Consider the following 20,180-nt stretch of genomic DNA (forward strand, 5'->3'; position numbering starts at 1 on the left):
CTTACCCTTGCTATAGGGCATTTAGCTAATTTTAGAGAAAATATCTGCTGCTCACTTTTTAGAAAACAAAGGAGTTTTCACTTGTACTTCCAGAAAATGTCAAATTAAGAATGTCAAGAAATTAAACTACCCTCCCCGCCAGTCTTTTACATTTCCTTAGAACAAGTATAGCAGACAATTCTGCCCTATTTAATTCAGTTCAATTTTGGGTGCTGAACATGGCTAAGCTACATACAACATTTGGGTGCTGAACGTGGCAGCTCTCTACTATGCTGTATATCTCCTGTGTTATGCATACTTGTATTTTTAATATTCTTCTAGCAAGGCAACCCGGGCAAATACTTTCAGTTGCACTAGCCAGTCTAGATGTATGATTAGACACAAAGTCAATGGGAAGGAGGTAGCTGAAACCAGGTATAATAGAGAGGTGAGAAGGGGAACAGAGTATACGGGGTTTAAACAAGATTTGGAAATCATGAGTCCCTCTACATTTTAGAATCTCAGTGGGAGGATATAACTAATGATCTTGCAAGATCAGTGCTGAGTACTTCCTTGGGAGCACCAGCAGACTGGAAGAGAAGAGCGTCTGCTAGGCATAGCAGTTTCACTCTGCTACAGCTGGGAAAGTGCTATGTGCAGCAGCAGCTAAGGCACAAAGATCTACTGGACAATCTCTGCAAGAAGAGGCACAAAGAGCAAGGAGGGAAAAAACATCTCCCCAACCAAATTCAGCTACCAATAAAGATCTCAGAAATAAGGCAACTCCTGCCATCTTCCAATTTTCCTCAATTCATTGTGGAAAAATTAATATTGTTTTCTTACTCAAGGACTCCCGATGATTCTTGAACATTAGAATAAGAGACTTCCACAAGAAAGTAGCAGGAGAGGTCTCCATAAAGCAAATTCTCTCTTATTACTGGGGGATAGAAGTGTGCATGTTTATCATCTGTATTTAAAGTAGCCTTCAGAAGTTACTGGAACTGTACATTCTATGGTCATGCACTACGGAAGATCCATTAGCTATACATATCAATCCATCTTACAACAGCTGGTGAGAAATCAGAAAGTAAAAAACGTCAGTTCTCTTAAATAATTATTTCTCCATGTCCTTTGTTTATAAGCAGACAAAGTAATTGAAGTATGTCTTTATCACTTAATTTTTCCATTCCCATTTATCTTTTCATACTGCTAGGTCTACCAACATTCCTGAATGCTAAGGCTGGAATGCTGCTTTGAGTTTCCCAGCGTATTGCAGATCGTGCCTGCCCATTGATCCAGGAGAATGATCTAGGTCAAAGGTCACTCCTTATTTTCCTTCCCCTAAGAAGAGTAAGGTGCTCTGAAAAATCATCCTATTAATTACAAAATCTGCACTGACCCAGATGGCAGTACCATGCACATAGGAATTTGTGAAAGATATTTTTAATACTTAACTCTCTAGTGCAAATATTTTTTACAATTTTGGTAGTAAAGCAGAATACATTACCAAAAACAAGACAATTTAAAGAAAAATTCATTCATATACAGATTTGATAACTAGCCAAGTTAGAAAACGGTTAACTGTTTAAAAGATACAATTGAAGCCAATTTGTTAACTTCCTCTTCAAAGATCTCCAAGTGGAATTTGAAAACGATAATGGAAAAACAAGCTAGTTCAACTGCAAATAGCTTTTCTTTTAATTAGATGACTTAAATGGATGATCCTTTTTATTTTGGCTTATTTTTAACAACAACTTTTGTAATGTTTGCAATAAGCTAATTATTATTTTGCTTTAGAAAAACATAAGGCTCTATAATTCAATTGGTGGAATAGGAAGTTTTTACATAGTAGAAATATATATTAACTTAGTACTTTTCAAACAAAGCATATACACTTCATTAAATACAAGGTTTTTGGTAAACCTATCAAAGAATGTGTAATTATTATTTTGGCCTGAGAGCTGCTATATAGTCTCATCTGTGCAAAAGTATTCTAGTGAAAATGGCTGAATGAGTAAGAAGTTGAATGAAGGTTACAGCTCAGATCCTTGGCTATAGTGAAGCCAATTTTACACCACAGTATCATTGTAAATCATCCCTGATACCAGCTTAGCCATCTTGGGAGCCTTACCCCAATTTAGGGCAGGATTCCCTGAGTGAAAGCCAACACAGCCATTTCCCAACATCCATGACCAGTGGAACCCATGAGTAGTTGATCCCTGTTTGCCATGTGTGAAATCTAGCAGTTTATACAAACTGAAAACCATTCCTCTCAACGATTCATTTAAATACAGGTTTTTTTGCCCTCTTCTTGCAGCAAGCAAGTAGCAAAAACCACCACAACAACCATGCTGCCCTTCCAAAAACCTGACCAAAACCTCAAACCTTTAATTTCAACTATTTTAATAACCTCAAATCCTTTTTAATTAAGTGAAGGAAAGAGAAACCAAAAGTGTGTGCATAATATTCTGACATGGTGTCAAATATCAGAGGGTAACCATGTTAGTCTGTATCCACAAAAACAACAAGGAGTCCGGTGATCTGAAGTAGTGAGGTTTATTACCCACGAAAGCTTATGCCCAAATAAATTTGTTGTCTTTAAGGTGCCACTGGACTCGTCGTTTTTATAATATTCTGAGGGGCTGTGATAATAAGCATATTAAAATAAGATGCCTGCTTGTCCACAAAGATAAAGAGGGCTATCCATATACATAAAGGAAGTGAGGAGTGTTAAAACCATACCAAAAATCCTGAAACTTGTGAAACAATTCCTTATTTAAATCTGAATGAAAAAAGTTTACTTTTGTGAAGGCAAGGTTTGTGCCTCTTGTTTATCCTTTCTTATCAGTAAATGTAAAGAGTTATGCTGACGTGTGCAAACGAGCTGCTGTCAATTTATTAACACTAAAATTAATTTGCAGGTAGACTGTACAGAATTACATAAGATGTCAAATTACTTTGGTCAGCCTAGTTCATTAGATCAAAGACTCCTATTGTGGTCCCCCATGAGATTTTAAAACAATTCAGCAGGTATTATATTAACATTAATTTCCATGTCTAGTGCAAAGCTTTGTCTCAAAGGTAATGTTTATAACAGCACACTGATTGTGATAATTTTGATTAATAGACACCCCCCACACACTCCAACTGAACAACAGAGATGGCACTATACAGATTTAAAACATCAAAGCTCAATTAAATAATAAACTTGGCATATGCTATCACTTCTAGACGGAAAGCAAAAGTTTTACTTTTCTAAGTCTATAGCTTTCAGTTAACCCACTACTAACTTCAGTATCTTCTCAGATGGGGTGGACAAACTTTTTGGCCCTAGAGCCATATCGGGTACAGAAACTGCATTGAGGGACAGACAGGGAAGGCTGGGGGAGGCTATGCCTCCCTAAACAGTGAGGCCGCCATCCAGCCCCCTAGAACCTCCGCCGCCATCCAATCCCCCTTGCTCCCCACCCCCCGGGACTCCCGCATCCTATCCAAACACCCCTGCTCTCTGACCACCCCCAGGATTCCCGCATCCTATCCAACCTCCCTTGCTCCCCACCCCCGACCACCTCCAGAACCTCCACCCTATCCAACCTCCCCTGCTCCCCACCCCTGACCAATCCCCTATCCAACCCTCCCTGCTCCTTGCCTCCCTCCCCCCCAGAACTCCCGCTGCTCCCTGCCATGCCACCCTGGAGCACCAGGTCTAGTGGCGCTATAGCCGTGCCACCCGGCTGGAGCTGCAGCCACGCTGCCCAGGTGCTGGGGGAAACTGTGACTGCAAGGGAGGCAAGGAGGGAGGGGAACAGAAGGGGAGGGGCCAGGGGCTAGCCTCTGCCCCATTCACCCTGCTACTGGGGAGTTGGGCTGGCTCCTCTGCAAGCCTGTCCTGACCCTGCTCCCTGGAAGGAGCTTGGGGGCCAGAGGGAACGGTCCTGCGGGCCGCATGTGGCCCGCGGGCCGTAGTTTGCCCCCCTCTGTTCTAAGAGAAAACGGTTTAACTTGAAATTAAAAGAGCTCTTAAATATTAGTCTAAGTAGTAACAAAAGTATGTCCAGATGTAGTTGAGGAGATTTAAAAGATTTACAGTAAAGAATAGTGTAATGAAAAACTATTTCCCCCCAAATCTCACACTATGTACTAATTTAAAACTATTGAAATTCTCTAGTTTCTTATTTAACTCAACATACCTCTTCTTGCAGTCCACCAGTGCATCATATAGCAGTCTCAGAAGAGTGTGTTTTTTCTCTGTGCTGAGATTCCAGTCAGAAATCCACTTTCGAACCTACATACAAAACAATTCAAAAAGAAGTGCTGCTAACGTTTCTGAAGAGTAATCTGACTGTTAACATTAGAACTACAAACACTGCCCACTTAAACATGAACCAAGCTCTCCTGAAGAGGAAAAAGAATGATGGAAAGGATCTTTTCCAGAGATCCCTGTCTGGCTCTTCTGGGTATTCACTCCACAGTCCAAAAATCAGGAAAGTGCATCACTGGAGGGCCCCAAATCAGTACCTCGCACCATCTTCCTAAAGGAGGAGAGTGGGTGTACAGATCTCGGCCTCCATAGTGAGGGACATCAAACTAGTGTCCCAAAACTGGTTACAGCACTTTTTCCACACCCTGCATATTCAAACAAAGCTCAGACAGATCTGATGTGTTTAACATTAAGGAGAGAGGTTTACTTTCTAGTTTGTTGTGAAGAGCAGTTTGACTTTGATTGTAGGGTCAAAAACTTTTAAAAGGTCAAAAACCTCACAATTAAAAATCTGCTTTTTATTCCAATTGACTTTAACAATTTTTAATAGTGATAGCCACTATGTATTACCTCCAACTACCCTTTAACAACAGACCATGCACAGTGACACCACATCAATTACCTGATCTAGTTCAGTTGGAATGTACTGAATGGCACCACATGCTGAGGCCACTTTAATAAGGCTGCAGTAGACTGTATATCTCACAGGAGTATTCTTATCCATACCATGGAAGAGATTGCTCAGCCTAAACCACAAACAACAAATCAATTAACCCTAGCAGGTCTGGCAATTGAGGTGAATGTGCACAGACATCAATGTGTCCACTGACGTGTACTAGCATATAAAATCTGTCTAACCACCATTAGAGCCCTGTGTGGATACAAAATGTATATCCGTGGATATAAAGCAGATATCTGCGGAGATGCAGCGCTCTTGAAACAATGGGTGAGACCAGCGGGGCTATGGCCAGTGACTGGGTCAGGAACTGCAGCAGCAAAAGCAGCAGTATGTTGGGCCACCACTTGTAGGAGCCAGCACCAAGCTTGGGCAGCTCCTCCAGCATGACTGGGCTGTCCTCACCTCCATCTACTGAGCCAGGGACAAGGCTCACAAGCAGCTGTCCCTGGTTGCAATAGCGTGTGCAAGCAGCTTGCATGCTCTCAGACAGGAGTCCCTTCCACGCAGCGGTCCAGGAATGTGCGAGTTGCTTGCGCATACTGGTGAGACCAAGGATAACTGCCAGTGAGCCTGCTGCTCTCGCTCGTTGTATCTATAGCCCTGCAGCTCCGCGGATAGTCATGGATGTAAATTTTGTATTTGCACAGGGCTCTAATCACCATCATCTCAGTACTAGGACAGAGATGATAATGGCTTACTGTTTTATAGCACCTTGCATCAGAGGATCTCAAAGCTCTCTAAAAACATTCATAAATTCAGACTCAGAATAACCCAGTAAGGTAGGTAGGTAGGTATCCCCATTTGTACAGAAGGGGAAAAGAGGCAAAAAGGTCACAAAAATGCAAAGGTCACACATGCACAAAGTTTCAGTAGAAGCCAGTTTTCAATTCCCAGGCCTGTACTCAAAAACAAACCAAAACATATACACATGGTTTTCCCTCCTCCTGAAAGGAAGGATATTTTATAAAATATTTTAGTCCCCCTGATCCCTAAGGGATACTTACAGCTGCAGCCTCAGAGATGGACGCTCACCTTCCCGAAATTTTACCAACTTCTCACACAGGCTTTCAATCAAAGCTTCTTGTTTGTCAGGTTCCAAGATAAGAAGCAGAGATACTACACTGTTCATTACACTTTCAACATCTACACATAAACAAAACATGCATCAACTTAACAATGCAGGCAACAATTAGTTCATCAGTGCTAGAAATACTCCTGCCACAAATGCTTATTTTGTCTCAGCAAGACATACTGGAAAAGGGCAATTCCAGTCTCAAAGGCTTTTTAAAAAATCCAGTTATTAAACTGGACAATAGAATGCGTGTGACTGCAGCTCAGTTTAACCTGCAATTCCCTGCCAGCATCTCTCAACCCTATTTATTTTCCACTTCTTAAGTGAAAAGAGAATTTGTTCTCTATGACATCAATCTCAATATTTTATGGGAAGCCAGTGTAAATTTCAAAGTCTCCATCCCTATCTTCAAACACTCAATGGCTTGGGTTCAGCACATCTAAAAGATTGCCTAAAATTTCAGAATGAGGACTGTGATCAACAACCCTGTACCTCAGGAACAATGGCACTTTATCACGAGGGTAAAGCTGATCTGCCAGAGACAAAGCTTTTTCAGGAGTCAGTCCCAGACCGTAGAACAAACTCCCACAGAAACGAAGGACCATCAATAAAGCTCATTTCCTCTGCAAGTGCAAGGTGCACTTTGACTTGTCACTGTATGTTTGTTAGAGCAGACATGTCTATACATATTTAAAAAAAGTACCAAAACACTGAACTGCAAACAATCCCTCGCCCACACACACACACACACACTCCCCTCCTGGGGAGAAAATTAATTACATTTCACCAACTTAATGCACAACTGGAAGGCACTCAAATAATACAGTGATAAGAGCTGTCCAAGAACCTACAAAGAATATAATTCTCATTGAGACTGCCAACAAGGTTGCCAGTTAATGCCAGCTTTAGTTGCAGTTTGTGCTATGGACACCTCATGACAACACAGACCCAAGAGCACCTTGGTCACTGAGCAGCCAAGAGTTTGTAACAAATTTCCAACACTATCTACACTGGAATAGCAAATCCCCTGGTTCCCCCAGTCCTTGCACAAATTAGTTTTAATCTCAAATACATTGATGTTCAATAAAAAGATCACTATAATATTCCACTTCACCAGACTCACTAGAATGCCAAAATGGAGATTAGCGTTCCCAATGTATAACTTCTGGGATTAACTGTACACCCCAAAAAGCAATGTAAAAAATGATTAGCTTCCCCATGATAAGCATGGCAGACTATTATGAATATAATCTTCTCCAAATAAGGCTACTTCATTTTAAAAAAGTATGGTCATTCTGGCTATAGAATTATGGGGCCTGTCCATATATTTTACATGCATTTGTCTGCTGCAAGATGCTAAATGATTAATATTCATAAATATTCATCCCTAAATGAATCCTCAACCTTTCAAATAAGACAGTCACAGCAGCTATCTATTTTGTCACACCTAAAAGATATAGCCATATACAAAGAATCATTTAGAATATAGGATGCACAGAAACTCATTTAAGGCTGCCATCGTACAATTAATATTTACTGCGATTAGTAGTGCATCCTGTCAATAGGTTTCAGAAGACAATGTTAAATTTCTAAGCCAGTTAACTGATTTAGTTCTTCTTTCTTCTTGAAGTTATGCTACAGCTTACTTGAATGAGGCTCCTTGCTTTTAACCAGCAACAAGTCTTATTTCACCACTAATTTTTTTTAATGGAAATTGGTGTTGTACATGATTAATCACCCACAGTCCAAACTGTATTTCTCACTTCTACAAAAGGAGCTGCATGTCATCAAGAGATAGGACTGAATACAGGCACATTTTGCCTTGTTTAAACTACTACACTGAAGGAAACATATTTCTTCACCACTGTGGGAAATTATGCCCTATTGTGGGTTAACAAGAGCCTGTTGTACTATAATAATGTTGACACTTCTACTGAATACAGTCTGTTCATATATGAGTCTTTATGTAGTGAAGGCCGTGGAACAGGTCTCCAAACCTTGCCAACAGTTATCTGAGAGGGTGTCTGTGCAAATGATTTATTTTGTCTTCTTTTGGGTCTGCATTATGCAGATTCAAAGAGAGGAGGGAACGAAGGGCTTAACTCCCACAGACCACTACACCATATGCCGCCAAGACTAAACACTGCCTTACATGGCCTCTACATCTATTTGTGAATTTACACCAGCCAAGGACAGAGTAGGTGAATAACCTCAGTACACAGCAGTTTTGAAGTTCCCAGCTGGGATTCTTCTATTACTGACAAAAATTAATGCTCTTGTATAGGCTGGTCCAATTAAAAATTTAGGGTGGGATTTTCAAGAACCCCCAGCACTGACCTAGCTCCTATTTAATTCAACAGGCATTTTACCACTGACTTCAAATGGGAGCAAGGCTGAACACTTTTGAAAATCCTCTTTAATGCATAATGAGCTTCCTATGAGTAGTACTCTCACTCTTGGTCTTTCTGCCATACAAGTGCTCTGCGTAACTCAAGGTGACTCACAAGCTTAGTCATCATAAAGTTCCTGAATATGCTAATCAAGAATATTCATACCAAGACTTTCAAAAACACAAACCTTTATCATCCTCCTTTAGACATACATCACAGACTTCAATAATCTGAGCCAAGTCAATGTGAAGTCCACCTTCAGAGTTCTCTTCAGAGATCTCGGCTCCTTTAGATTTCAGATAAGCTCGAAGTTCTGCAGCCTTTTAAAGAAATAAAGAAACTAATACAAATGTACATACTACTACCAACAGCTTATTGGCTATCTTCACTTGAATGAAAAGGTGTGCTTTTAACTCAAATTAGCTAACGAGGTAAAATCCTAGTAAAAAGCAAGACAGTTTGTACTTTTCACATGAGTTAGGTGGTTCCCTCATAGTCTTGTGTGAAAACTACAAATACCTTGTCTTCTCTAGGATTTTACCTCAAATTAGCTAACAAGCTGAGAACATACCTCTTCCCTGGTGACGAGGCCTATACCTTAACTTTATAATCCAACACTTTTCTAAATGACTGAGTATAAGCTCTTTGAAGCAACTAGCACCATGGGGCCCTGATCTGATCGAGACCTTTAGGTGCTAGTCCAATACAAAGATAAATGCTTTTAAAAAAATCTTTATGTCAAGGATCAAAATTAAATCAACATGGTATTTCTTAAGAAATAACTGGAAAGTACATTTCAGAACCTCACAGTATATTAAAGAGGTTTTGGATTGAATATCTGAAGAGCTGTTACTAGACAGTAGTGCACGTAGACATTCACGCCACAAATTTCTAGTCTCTGGGGTCTGGGAGTATTTTCAATGTTTATTTATTTTGCAGAACTTAAAAAGGTTTTAAAAAGCCTTCAGAAAGTGAGCAGGTGCTGGCATCCACAGACAGACTGAAGCAACAGCTCAAAGATATGAGCTAATCCATACCATGATGGCAATTTTAATACAAAGAAGGTTGAAAGAATAAAAGATGTACGTAATATCAGATATGTGAGTCAGCTTTATTTTTTTTTCTCCTCAAAGTAGGACTCTAGGGGAAGAATGAAGGAAGGTGGGAGAAATAAAAGATGTTAAAGGCATGGGATTTGGGAGGAGGGGATTAAGAGACAATATTGGATAAAATAATATTTGAACTAATCAAAGACACAAGCAATTCATTAAATTTAGTGTTCTACCTTATTCTAACTTTGAGCAAAGTTTATTTTAAATGGTCTCATGCAGTTCCCAAGCATTTTAATGGAACTTTTGCAATTTCCTATTCCCACAGTCTACAGAGCTCCAACAGGCACAAGGGTAATATATTCCAGTGTTCATTTAAAGAAAATGGTATGTAACATGTTCATCAGTTTTCAGAGCAGCAACCGTGTTAGTCTGTATCCGCAAAAAAACAGGAGTACTTGTGGTACCTTGGAGACTAACAAATTTATTTGAGCGTAAGTTTTGGTGGGCTACACGGCTGCTACTCTGAAACCTGTCACTACAAGTAGAGTGATCAGTTAAGGTGAGCTATTATCAGCAGAAGAGAAAAAAAACTGTTTGTAGTGGTAATGAAAATGACCCATTTCCAGCAATTGACAAGGAGATGTAAGGAACTGGGGTGGGGGAGAAAGAATAAGCATGGGGAAATAGCTTTACTTTGTGTAATGGCCCATGAATCCATTAAAAGAACAAGAGTACTTGTGGCACCTTAGAGACTAACAAATTTATTTCAGCATGAGCTTTCGTGGAACACATTCTATGCATCCGAAGAAGTGAGCTGTAGCCCATGAAAGCTTATGCTGAAATAAAATTGTTAGTCTCTAAGGTGCCACAAGTACTCCTGTTCTTTTCGCAGATACAGACTAACACAGCTGCTACTCTGAATCCATTGTTCATCAGTGCGTCACTTATTTGTTTTCTAGTCTCAGGAAATTTTTTTCTGTCTTGTTTAGTGTTTACCAAAGAATGTAACACCCTATAATATTTGTAAATTAAATATCAATGAAATGATATAAAAATGAACGTTCAATTCAATATATATATATACACACACACATACACACACACACACACACACTTAGTGTCATCAAGAGTTTCATGTTGCTGAGCACTGTGAAAAAATTGCCCTGCTTGAGCTTAAAACCGATTTCAGTAACAGGTGAAATCATACAGACAATAAAGTGCTCTAGGATCATCTGGGATAAAGAGTTATATACTGCTAGTATATTATTAATTCTGACTTTAGAAAGGCTTTGTATGAAAAATCCACCATACCTCAAGCTCAGTGCACTGAGGTCCAGTTACAACTTCTAGCTATTAGGGTTAGGGCCATTCTGAGATGGACTGAAACTGACCACATCTGCAGCTTTGTTGTACCCCTGTTGGTCCCAGGATATTAGAGACAAGGTGGGTGAAGCAATATCTTTTATTGGTCCAACTGCAGTTGGAGAAAGACAAGCTCTCGAGCCACGCCGAGCTCTTCTTCAGGCCTTGTCTTTCCGACCAAAAGAAGCTAGTTCAATAAGAGATGTTACCTCACTCGCCTTCTCTCGCTCTGGAACGGACCAGCCGACCAAGGGGACACCAGCATGAAGATCAGTTAACACTTTCCAACCCCACCCCCATTCCGGGACAGGCCCGACGGCAGCCCAGCCCCCAACGCACGCACCGGACCGGGGGTGTCCGCAGCACAAGCGACAGGGGCGGGCGGGGGTTTCTAGCAGCTTCCTGAGAGTCCCCCCAGGCCGTTAACAGCCCGGGCGCGCCTCGAGCTCGCTGCCCCCACCCGACAACCGCCGCGGCTGCCCGGGCCCCTCGGCTTGACACTGCTGGGTTTGGATCCGGGAGGCCGGTCCCGCCGCACGAGCCCGACCGGCGCTGCCGCCTGCGGCGCCCCGGGACGTTGGGAAGCAGCCGGACACGCGGTGCGGGCCGGAGCCGGCACCGAGAGGGGGCGGCTGCATCGCCCAAATCGCAGACACCCAGCGCGGCTTCCCCGGGCCCCTAACCTGATCCTCCTCGGTGATATCGATAAAGGCCGGGACGCTCATGGCCGCGACGGCTCCACTCGCGGGCCCGGAGAGAGCACGCCGCCCGCACCGGAAAGATGGTGATGCGTCACTTCCGGGACAGCGCACAGTCCGCTTCCGGGCTACTGGCCGCTCTGCCCCGCCCTCTGTGGGTCTTGACGGACAGCAGCCAGTCAGCGGCCGAATTCCAGCCCCGGCAGCGTGTGGTGCGGTAGCGGCCGGCTCTGCGGTTCTTTGTAAAGCCCCGGCTCCTGGAGTCCCGTGAGGGTCTCCGCGTCCCTTGCCCTTCTAGCCCGCGGGACAGGGGAGACTTGAACCTTAGCGGTTCCAAAGGCCAGAGGAGAATGTAAACAGCCAAGAGGCATTGTGTGCGTCGCACAGCCTTTGGGGCCTGATGCTGTTTGGACACGGGGAGGTGACAGCACAACATGTGTGCATCTCACTCAAAGCCTCCCTTCAAACTAACCTTCCCCGAAGCCAAAGACATTCCCTTATCCACCTGCAAGAAAGTACAACCCGCCTTAAAAGCTAACGCCTGTGGTGGTTCTCACTCTACTTCTAAGCACACTTTGTTCCTCTACTCTATGTGCTTCCCATCTGTAGCCCCACAAAGGCACCAGACTGCTTCCTCCTGACAATGGCCAAGCAGGCAATAATCAGTGGAGCAGAAGGATGTTCAGTGAGGAGATTGTGGTGCCTTCCTCTATTCGTTGGCTCATTCATGAATCTGGGCCTGGTTCCTCTGCAGGGCATCCACTGACTCCTTTGCAGAACAGTGGGCATTGTACCTTTACAGACACCATCCAGTTCCCTCATTTTGTATTTATGAGTCATGTCCCTATTCTCAGATTTGTAATCCCAAGTAATTAGTTGATTTCTGGTGTTACCGAAATGTGGGTCTGCCTAGCTGAGAGCCAATGACAGCTCAGTGACTCCTCTCTCTTATGAGGTGGTGGGCCTTTCATTTTGGTGGATTTATGCCCACCCTTCTGAGACTTCACATAGGCCCCCAAAGGTGGTCTTTTAGTAAAGTATGAAGTGGGAAAGCACTCCTTCAGTCTTGCCAAATTACAGACCTCAAATTTAGGGGGTATTCAGTTTTCAAGTTGGTTTATTTAAATTAAAATGTATTTAAATAATTCACAATCAGTAGCATGACACAGTTTCAGGATCATCTGCAACATAATTTAAGGATTCAAGATGCCTGATAACGTGGTACAGATTTCTGAGAGGGTCATAGCCAGTCACTATAAAATTACAGACTGCTGAGATGGACTTTAGTGCTTTACAAAATCCACATTTGCTGTTCCTGTTACGCTGACAACTATCACAGCTCTCTCAGTAAATGGGCTTTGTGTGTTTGCTGTATGAACATTTCACAATATCCATGCCCTATATGCTTCCAATTGTAGTCATACAGACATTTGCAATTTTTCTTCTTTTTTCCCAACTTTTTCCCTCTGGCCATTTCTAGGTGGGAAGGTTAAAGAGCTCACTCCTGTCTGTGTACACTATTCCTATTAACCAATCTTGGTTAAACAGGATTAGAGACCCAGATCCTCAGACTTACGTAGGAAATCAGTAGGAGTTACACACCTAAATACCTTTGAGGATCTGTGCTAAAGTGTATACCTATTCCAGTGTCTCTGATTTCCTCCCGCTATCATTCTAATCCTACCTAAGTGCTCTTTATCTATCTTTTACAAGACTGCTATTCTATAGAAGCCATAATCTTCTGTTCTTGGTCCTCTGCTCTTTTGAACCTTTGTTCTTTTCTTGCTTGTCTTTTTGCCACCATTATAGCTGCCATTTTTGTACTGATCATATTCAAGTATATGTATCTTTTGACTCTTTTAATTTTAGAATTCATTTTAATGTTTTGTAACTAATAAAACAATACTCTTCTGCTTATAGGTGCAAAACTGATTCAGGAGGGATACTATCTATAGAACTGAAGGACGATCTCATGATACTTGTCATGACAAACAAGAAATCCAACTGTACAGTAAGTTGCTGAAATTTAATCCTTCCTGGGAGTAAAATCCTGGCTAGAAAGTCAATGACAAAACTCCCATTGTCTTCAGTGGGGCCAGGATTTCAACATAGCTCTTGATAAGCCTCTTGTGCTTCTCTTCTTTGTTATTGCTATCAATTTAGTTTTCTTAATTTGGTTGGTTGTTGGTAGGCACTACTGAATAGCTACATGACTAGGCAACATTATATTCAAAACAAAAGCAACAACAAAAAACTCTACCAAAACAAAACACTTCACTGCACATACAATTCTCCTACTTGGGAAAGGATGAGAAAACAAATGGTATCTGACTAGGGTGACCAGATGTCCCGATTTTATAGGAACAATCCTGATTTTGGGGTCTTTTTCTTGTATAGGCTCCTATTACCCCCCACACCCTGTCCTGATTTTTCACATTTGCTGTCTGGTCACCCTATATCTGACCAATGTTAAAAATTGTCAAAGTTAGACTCAGGACTCACAGTTTGTCAGACCACTCTGTTTTATTAGCACAGCGCTCTGCTAATACACCCAGATAATGTGAGCACCATACAAGACACAAACTATCTTATTTATACAGATGAAAGGGCAGGAGTTTAGACAAAGGGACAAAGAAAGCAACAGACAGGAAAAATCACCTGTGACACAGCATGCATATTCCACGTCCTTACTGATTGGTATTGATCTAAGGCTAATACTTTTCCAATTGCCCTTAAACGGTGCAATTGTTCTATGCTAATGTCTGTGTACCTGACACCTGGATTGCAACAATTTTGCTTAAAGGTGCAGACAACATTAATGTTGTCTGCAAAGGAGGGATTGTGAGAGTAGAATTTCTGTTGCTTTCTAACCCCTGGTGTTCTGTTGCTTTCTTCTTTAATCCATTCTTATTTACTCTGTTCTTTTTATCTGTATAATTTTACAATATAATTAATTCTACTTTCACATTAGTCATGTTGCTAATTGCACTTCTGAGAACCTATTTAGAATATCTTACATAAAATACTTGCTAACGCTCAGAAGAATGTGTATATTTTAATCATTCATTTAACCTATAGCTGAGCTGAAGGTGCAAAAGTCAGATCCAGAAATGGACTGAAAACACTCAGAGTTTGGTTCATCCCATTATAAAGATGGGGAAGATTAGCAAAATTCAGATTCTGATCCAGATCTGATCTCAGACTTTGGACACTTTTTAAATATTGGAATATTCAGTATAAAGGCTTTGATTCTATTTATTCATTATATTAAAAGCTAGTTCAAAAATTAACTTTTTCTTGCCAGAAATTAGTTGCTTTATTTTTTCCCTGTCAGATGATTCTCATTATATGGTAAGAAAATGATAGGAATACCCCAGAAGAATAAATAGTGAGGCAATGCGATTAGAACTCAGTACAGAAAGTCAGGTGTTTTGAGTTCTAATCCTAGCCTTGCTACTGACTTTCCTGTGTGACCTTTCGTAAGTTTGTAATCTGTTTGTGCCTCAGTTTCCCATCTGTAAAATGAAGATATTATTTAGCTAACTCTGTAAAGTACTTTGAGATCTTAAAATGATATATATCTATATACAGATATGCATATATGCATTTTATAACTATTAATATTGTTCCCATTTTTATGTATAAAAAAGTCTGAAAGATTTTTCTTTTTACATTTTTTCCCAGAAAAGTTTTTTTTGTCTATGTTTTACTTTACAAATTAAAGGTGTACCTCTTCTGTTTTTCTTAGAAAACTCTATGAACAGCTAGAGAACTAGTAGATTTATGACATTACAGGTGCTTTGGAAATAACTTGATTAACTGAGAGGGGATGGGATTTTTAATTGAAATATTAAAGTTTTAGTTTTAGTTTGTTTTTGTTTTGTTTAGTTTCTTATCACTCAAATTCCTATTAAGTGCAGGTAAAGCTCTCTTGTTAAGTATTCAACATATGTCCCTGTAGCAAAGGGCTGAGAAAATTCCCAATCCATATGTTTCCATCATTCAAGGGAGACCTCCAGTATACCAGGGAGACCAGGCTTGATAGTTCTTATATTTGCAAGGTTAAAAAAAAAAGCCAAAAAATAGGGGAGGGGGAAACGAAACAACCAAACCTAGTTTTCCTTTCCTTCTCCTATTACTTTTAATAATTATTTTCATAATTCATGTTCAATAGGGGTCAGAGTGTCAAAAATGCCTACATGATTTAAGACTAAAGTCCCACTGAAAGTCTTGCACTCCTAAATTACTTAGTCTCTTTTGAAAATCCTCCACTAGATTAGTAGCACTGTACTGTAAGCCACTTCCTTACCTTCACTGCACTGGGAATTATAACCAACATTAGAAAAGTTATAGTATGCCTAAAATTCCAGTATGCTCTACATAGTGGGCAAGAATCCAGCAGAGTTAGGCAGGATTGGCCATGAAAGGAAGAGATGCTGCTTCTGGGGCATTATTTCCCCTCCATTGACCAACCCCCCACCCCGAAGCCCTGAAAGGTGTGAGAAGGCAGGGCTGTGGGACAACTGCTCTCCTCCTCATTTTCCCCACCACATGCTGTGAAACCCTCCAAAACATAAGAGGAAAGGATCTGAGGGAAGCATCCATAGGAGAGACCTGAACAGGAGCTATGCTGCCAAGGGGACAGAAGGGAACAAAGTACCAGTATGAAAGTACTTCTGGTGCTATGTTAAGTAGCCTCCATAGGCAACTATAAGGCCTCAAGTGTGATAACTAGGTTAAAATGTTTCCAGTGTCTTCTGTTTAATAGCAAATACCTTTTGTAGGAAGGATGTCCTGGCTTATTATTGCATGGGAATAGTAGCTTTAGGAAATAATGAAGAACTTTTTCATACTCTGTAAGTCATAGACTAATTCAAAACAGACATTTCTGTGAGAAAAAAAAACAGTAATGAAATTGTTCAGTACCAGGAAAAGGGAGCTGAAGTGATTACGATACTTTTTAATGGGCATTTTGAGGTTGGTACGGCAACCCTATGGATTGTATTGTTTACACTTGAAAGTGTGAATCATCTTGCTGATTTAATGCTTGGTAAATTCTTAATTCTGATGTCAATAATTTATGGTTTTTAAGTGCAGTGCAGTCCATAATGACTGGATTTGTTTCATGCTTCAAAAGTTTAAACAATCTTCTGTATGAAAAAAATATATATTGTTTTACTCATCATAGCACCAGGAGTGCCTTCCTGAAGTGATAATGCTGTTTGCTGAGCAAAAAGAGCATATGGTGTTCATGAATATCTACCCTCGGAAGTTACAAACAAAACTTCATCCTTAAAGTGGAGAGGAGCACTAATTAAAATAGCATTAAAGGTTAATGGATTCCTATGCATGATGAATTAATTTTAACAATTAATTTTAAAAAGCTTTTAGAAACAATGACTCCTTGAATATTAATTGAATGTTTTTGAGTTTAGGAGAAAAAAAATCTTAATCCTTGTGTTGATATGTTATATAGTAGTTAGGAGAACATAGTAGTCTACAATGAATGATTGAGATATATTGACTAAATGAAGCCACTGCAAGTACTGTGCTTTAACAAGGGCAGATGTTATTTTTGTAATTCTGGAAATTCCTTTTTATGAAAATTTCGCAATTCACATTAAAACACAACTTCTTGTCTTCAACTTCCATTTATAAACCAGCGCTCCACCTCCCCTGCAGGAAACCTGATTAATTTATCTTTGCATGGGGAATTCTGTGCGAGCTGAGGGGAATGCAATCTACAACTCCAGTCTGTGGGAATACTGTGGGCTTGCAGGGCAGAGGTCTGCAACCATTGCTATAGTCTGTGTGCTGGAATACTGGCTGAAACGCCATCATGCCCCTATCAGGAATTTTGGATAATTGGATCACAGTAACCACAGATACCATGGACTTGCCCTGAACATGTTCTCAACAGATCACTATGTCCCAACCTATAACAATTTTTAGAAACCGTGAAATATTTCTGAAGTACTTTGTAAAATGTGTGCACATACAAGAAAACATCATTTTCAAGCTCATACCGTTAAAATCTTTATACTGTGTCTTGCCACACTATCATTTATTGTTGTATATTCCACATATTTTACAGATAAACTATTTTAGAAATGTTTTAAAGAACATAAACAGTTTTTAATAAATCATGAAGATTGTTATCTAGTCTTTTCTTCCTAGAGATCTCTCAACCACACACTGACCAGACTCTCATCTTGTGAGCTCTTTGGGACAAGGATTGTGTCTGCTTATACCTTCCTGAGCCCAATGAAGCCCTGACACTGATCAGGCCCTTTGTGCACTAGCTTTATGTAAATGATAAATAATAATAATTAATGCCTCTGGATTGCTTTGGAGATTTGCAAGTTTATGGTACTATGAACTGTGCTTCTACCTATAGCTCACTGTCCCCGTAATCCCATTTTATTATATTACTGATTTTAGCAGTGCTTTTTGAAATGGTCAACCCCAATTTAAATGTATACTGAGATGTCTTTACTAAAAACTACTTTCCTTTTTTAATATTATCTGGTTTATGTTAAGTCATTTTAAAAATCATATTTTGTATTTAAATAGATTAAATATTTCAAGTGGCTAATGATTTTGGAAGTCTCCATCTTTTGAGTGCCCAACTTCAGAAACTAAAAGGATTTTAAAATTTTTTAGAGGATGGATGGTTAGCGCTTTGAAAATCTTGGCGCTACTGTTTTCATTCCAAAGCACTTCACAAATGTCTTTTATCCAGCACCACTGAAAAAAGCAGCCACCACTGGAGCGACAGCACTGGACAACCAGTGCACTGCATACTGCCCAGGTGTGGGTGAGAAAAGAGACATATTGGCTAAAAATACTAATGCAAACCTGATTTGTCATGGGATCTTTAATTTCTGCTCTTTGCTGTGGTGATGAACCCAGGTGCAGGATCACTGTACGTTATTAAATAAATAAAACAATAAAATAACTATTGACCATGCAGTTTTAAGTCTTCTCTGAAATACTCATACACAGTATATTGCGTGGTGCTTACTTTATTTTTCCCACAGATGTTTTTCTCATTTTTATCATTTTCCTATGTGAGTTCATTCAAAAGCATAGGGATTGTCTGGTTTGAGCCACATAATTGATATTGGGCATTGAGTGCACTGGAAGAGGTACACCTCATATTGTGATAGCCATGCGTAGGACCCATGGATCTTGAAACATGTATTGGGGCGGATGTTGATCACTGTCTGCAGCTTATAATATTTAAATATTTAGCGCATGAACCCCACACAGGCTCTGGCATGGAATGGGGTTAAAACATGGTTTCAAGCAGCCAGACATCCTGCAAAAACAGCGAGGATCGCAGTGGAATGCAGCCACCTGACAAACTGGCTGTCTGCAGTCTACTAATACTAACAAGAGTGAGTGGATTAGGAAGATCTTCATAGTGGTGGAATGTTTGCAGGCCCCGCCCGCTGCAAGAAAGAGAAAGAGCACAGAAAATCCAGTATGATTTCAGAAGGAGCTAGCATATAGATATATCTATATCAGCAGGGCCATCTTTACCCATACGCAAAGTACACAGCTGCGTAGGCCCCAGGAATTCAGGAAACTTGGGGATGGTATGAAGGGCAGAAAGAAGAGGGGGTGAGTGATTGACACCTGTTGTAAACCAGAGATTATTTTGCTGCAGTAGACAGGGTCAGAAAAAAAGAGATGGCGTGTAGAGCACAATGCGTGTCCTATCCTGCATTTTCTGGGCACTATGATGAAAAAAACAATTCCTTAAGCTTTTAGGGGCCATATCCTGCAAACTCCTACTCACATGAGAAGGCTTTATGGAACCAAGTAGTCTTTTTAAGTCAATGAGTTTTAGGGTTGGACTACTGAGGCCCAGATCCTCCTCTTGAAGGGGATCCTTCACACACAGAACCCACCTTTCCATACAAAAGAGGAGCATGTGCACAGCTGTTGTGGTGACATGTTTTCCTTCTCCACTTTGGGAGGACTTTCTAGGCAATCTGATATCTGGATGAAGAGATGAAAATTGAGTTGGCTGGGGATGGTTTGGTTGGGAGGGATTACTGCAAATAGACGCAGCCTTGTGGAAACTGGTCAGAAAAACTGGCACCCCCTCCGGCTCTGCAACTATTGTGTCTTTTCTGCTGAATGCTAGCTTGAGATCCTTGACACACTGGTGACCAGAAGCCATGCTGGCTTGGAGCCATGTGGCTTGGAGCCATGCTGATATGAAGCAGGGGGGAATCCTGGCAGAGATTTCTTCATTCTAAGGCTCCTCTCACTTCTTTTCCCTCAGCAGGAGAAGATCTGGCCATAGTTAGGACAGCATAGGTAGGAAAGCCTTTACTTTAAATGTGAACTATGGATGGTAACTTGTCCAGATAAAGTAAGAACTGACCCAAGCTTGGCCCAAAACTCAAACGAATCCCAAATCAAAATGTATTTGTTGTCCAGAAAAGTATGGACTTTATTATAAAGTTTGACTTTGTTATAAAAAAATATTTTTAACTTTCCTGTGCATCTGTATTTCCTGGTTTTGGCTGGGACAGGAAGGGCAAGTGCTAAAATACCTTTTGAGAGCCTGTTCTTGCAAGACATATTAAATATCTCACTAAGAAGCCCATCTTGTGATACTTACAGGTTTTCTAATCTTAAGAAGTCTTATTCATTTCAGCAAATATGGGAAT

General features: G+C 40.6%; 1 protein-coding gene across 1 annotated transcript in view; it reads right to left on the reverse strand.

Annotated features, from left to right (window-relative positions):
* EIF3M (eukaryotic translation initiation factor 3 subunit M) overlaps positions 1 to 11,592 on the reverse strand; it is a 28,084-nt gene extending 16,492 nt beyond the window's left edge. The window contains exons 1-5 of the mRNA XM_032799560.2: positions 11,479 to 11,592; positions 8,569 to 8,701; positions 5,924 to 6,062; positions 4,863 to 4,986; positions 4,170 to 4,264 (exon numbers count right to left, since the gene is read on the reverse strand). Of these exons, the coding sequence (XP_032655451.1) occupies positions 4,170 to 4,264; positions 4,863 to 4,986; positions 5,924 to 6,062; positions 8,569 to 8,701; positions 11,479 to 11,520 (533 nt within the window). The 5' untranslated portion in view covers positions 11,521 to 11,592. The remainder of the gene's footprint in view (positions 1 to 4,169; positions 4,265 to 4,862; positions 4,987 to 5,923; positions 6,063 to 8,568; positions 8,702 to 11,478) is intronic.
* Between the last annotated feature and the right edge of the window lie 8,588 nt (positions 11,593 to 20,180).

The sequence above is a fragment of the Chelonoidis abingdonii genome, chromosome 4, assembly GCF_003597395.2.
Source record: "Chelonoidis abingdonii isolate Lonesome George chromosome 4, CheloAbing_2.0, whole genome shotgun sequence".
Classification (NCBI taxonomy): Eukaryota; Metazoa; Chordata; order Testudines; family Testudinidae; genus Chelonoidis; species Chelonoidis abingdonii.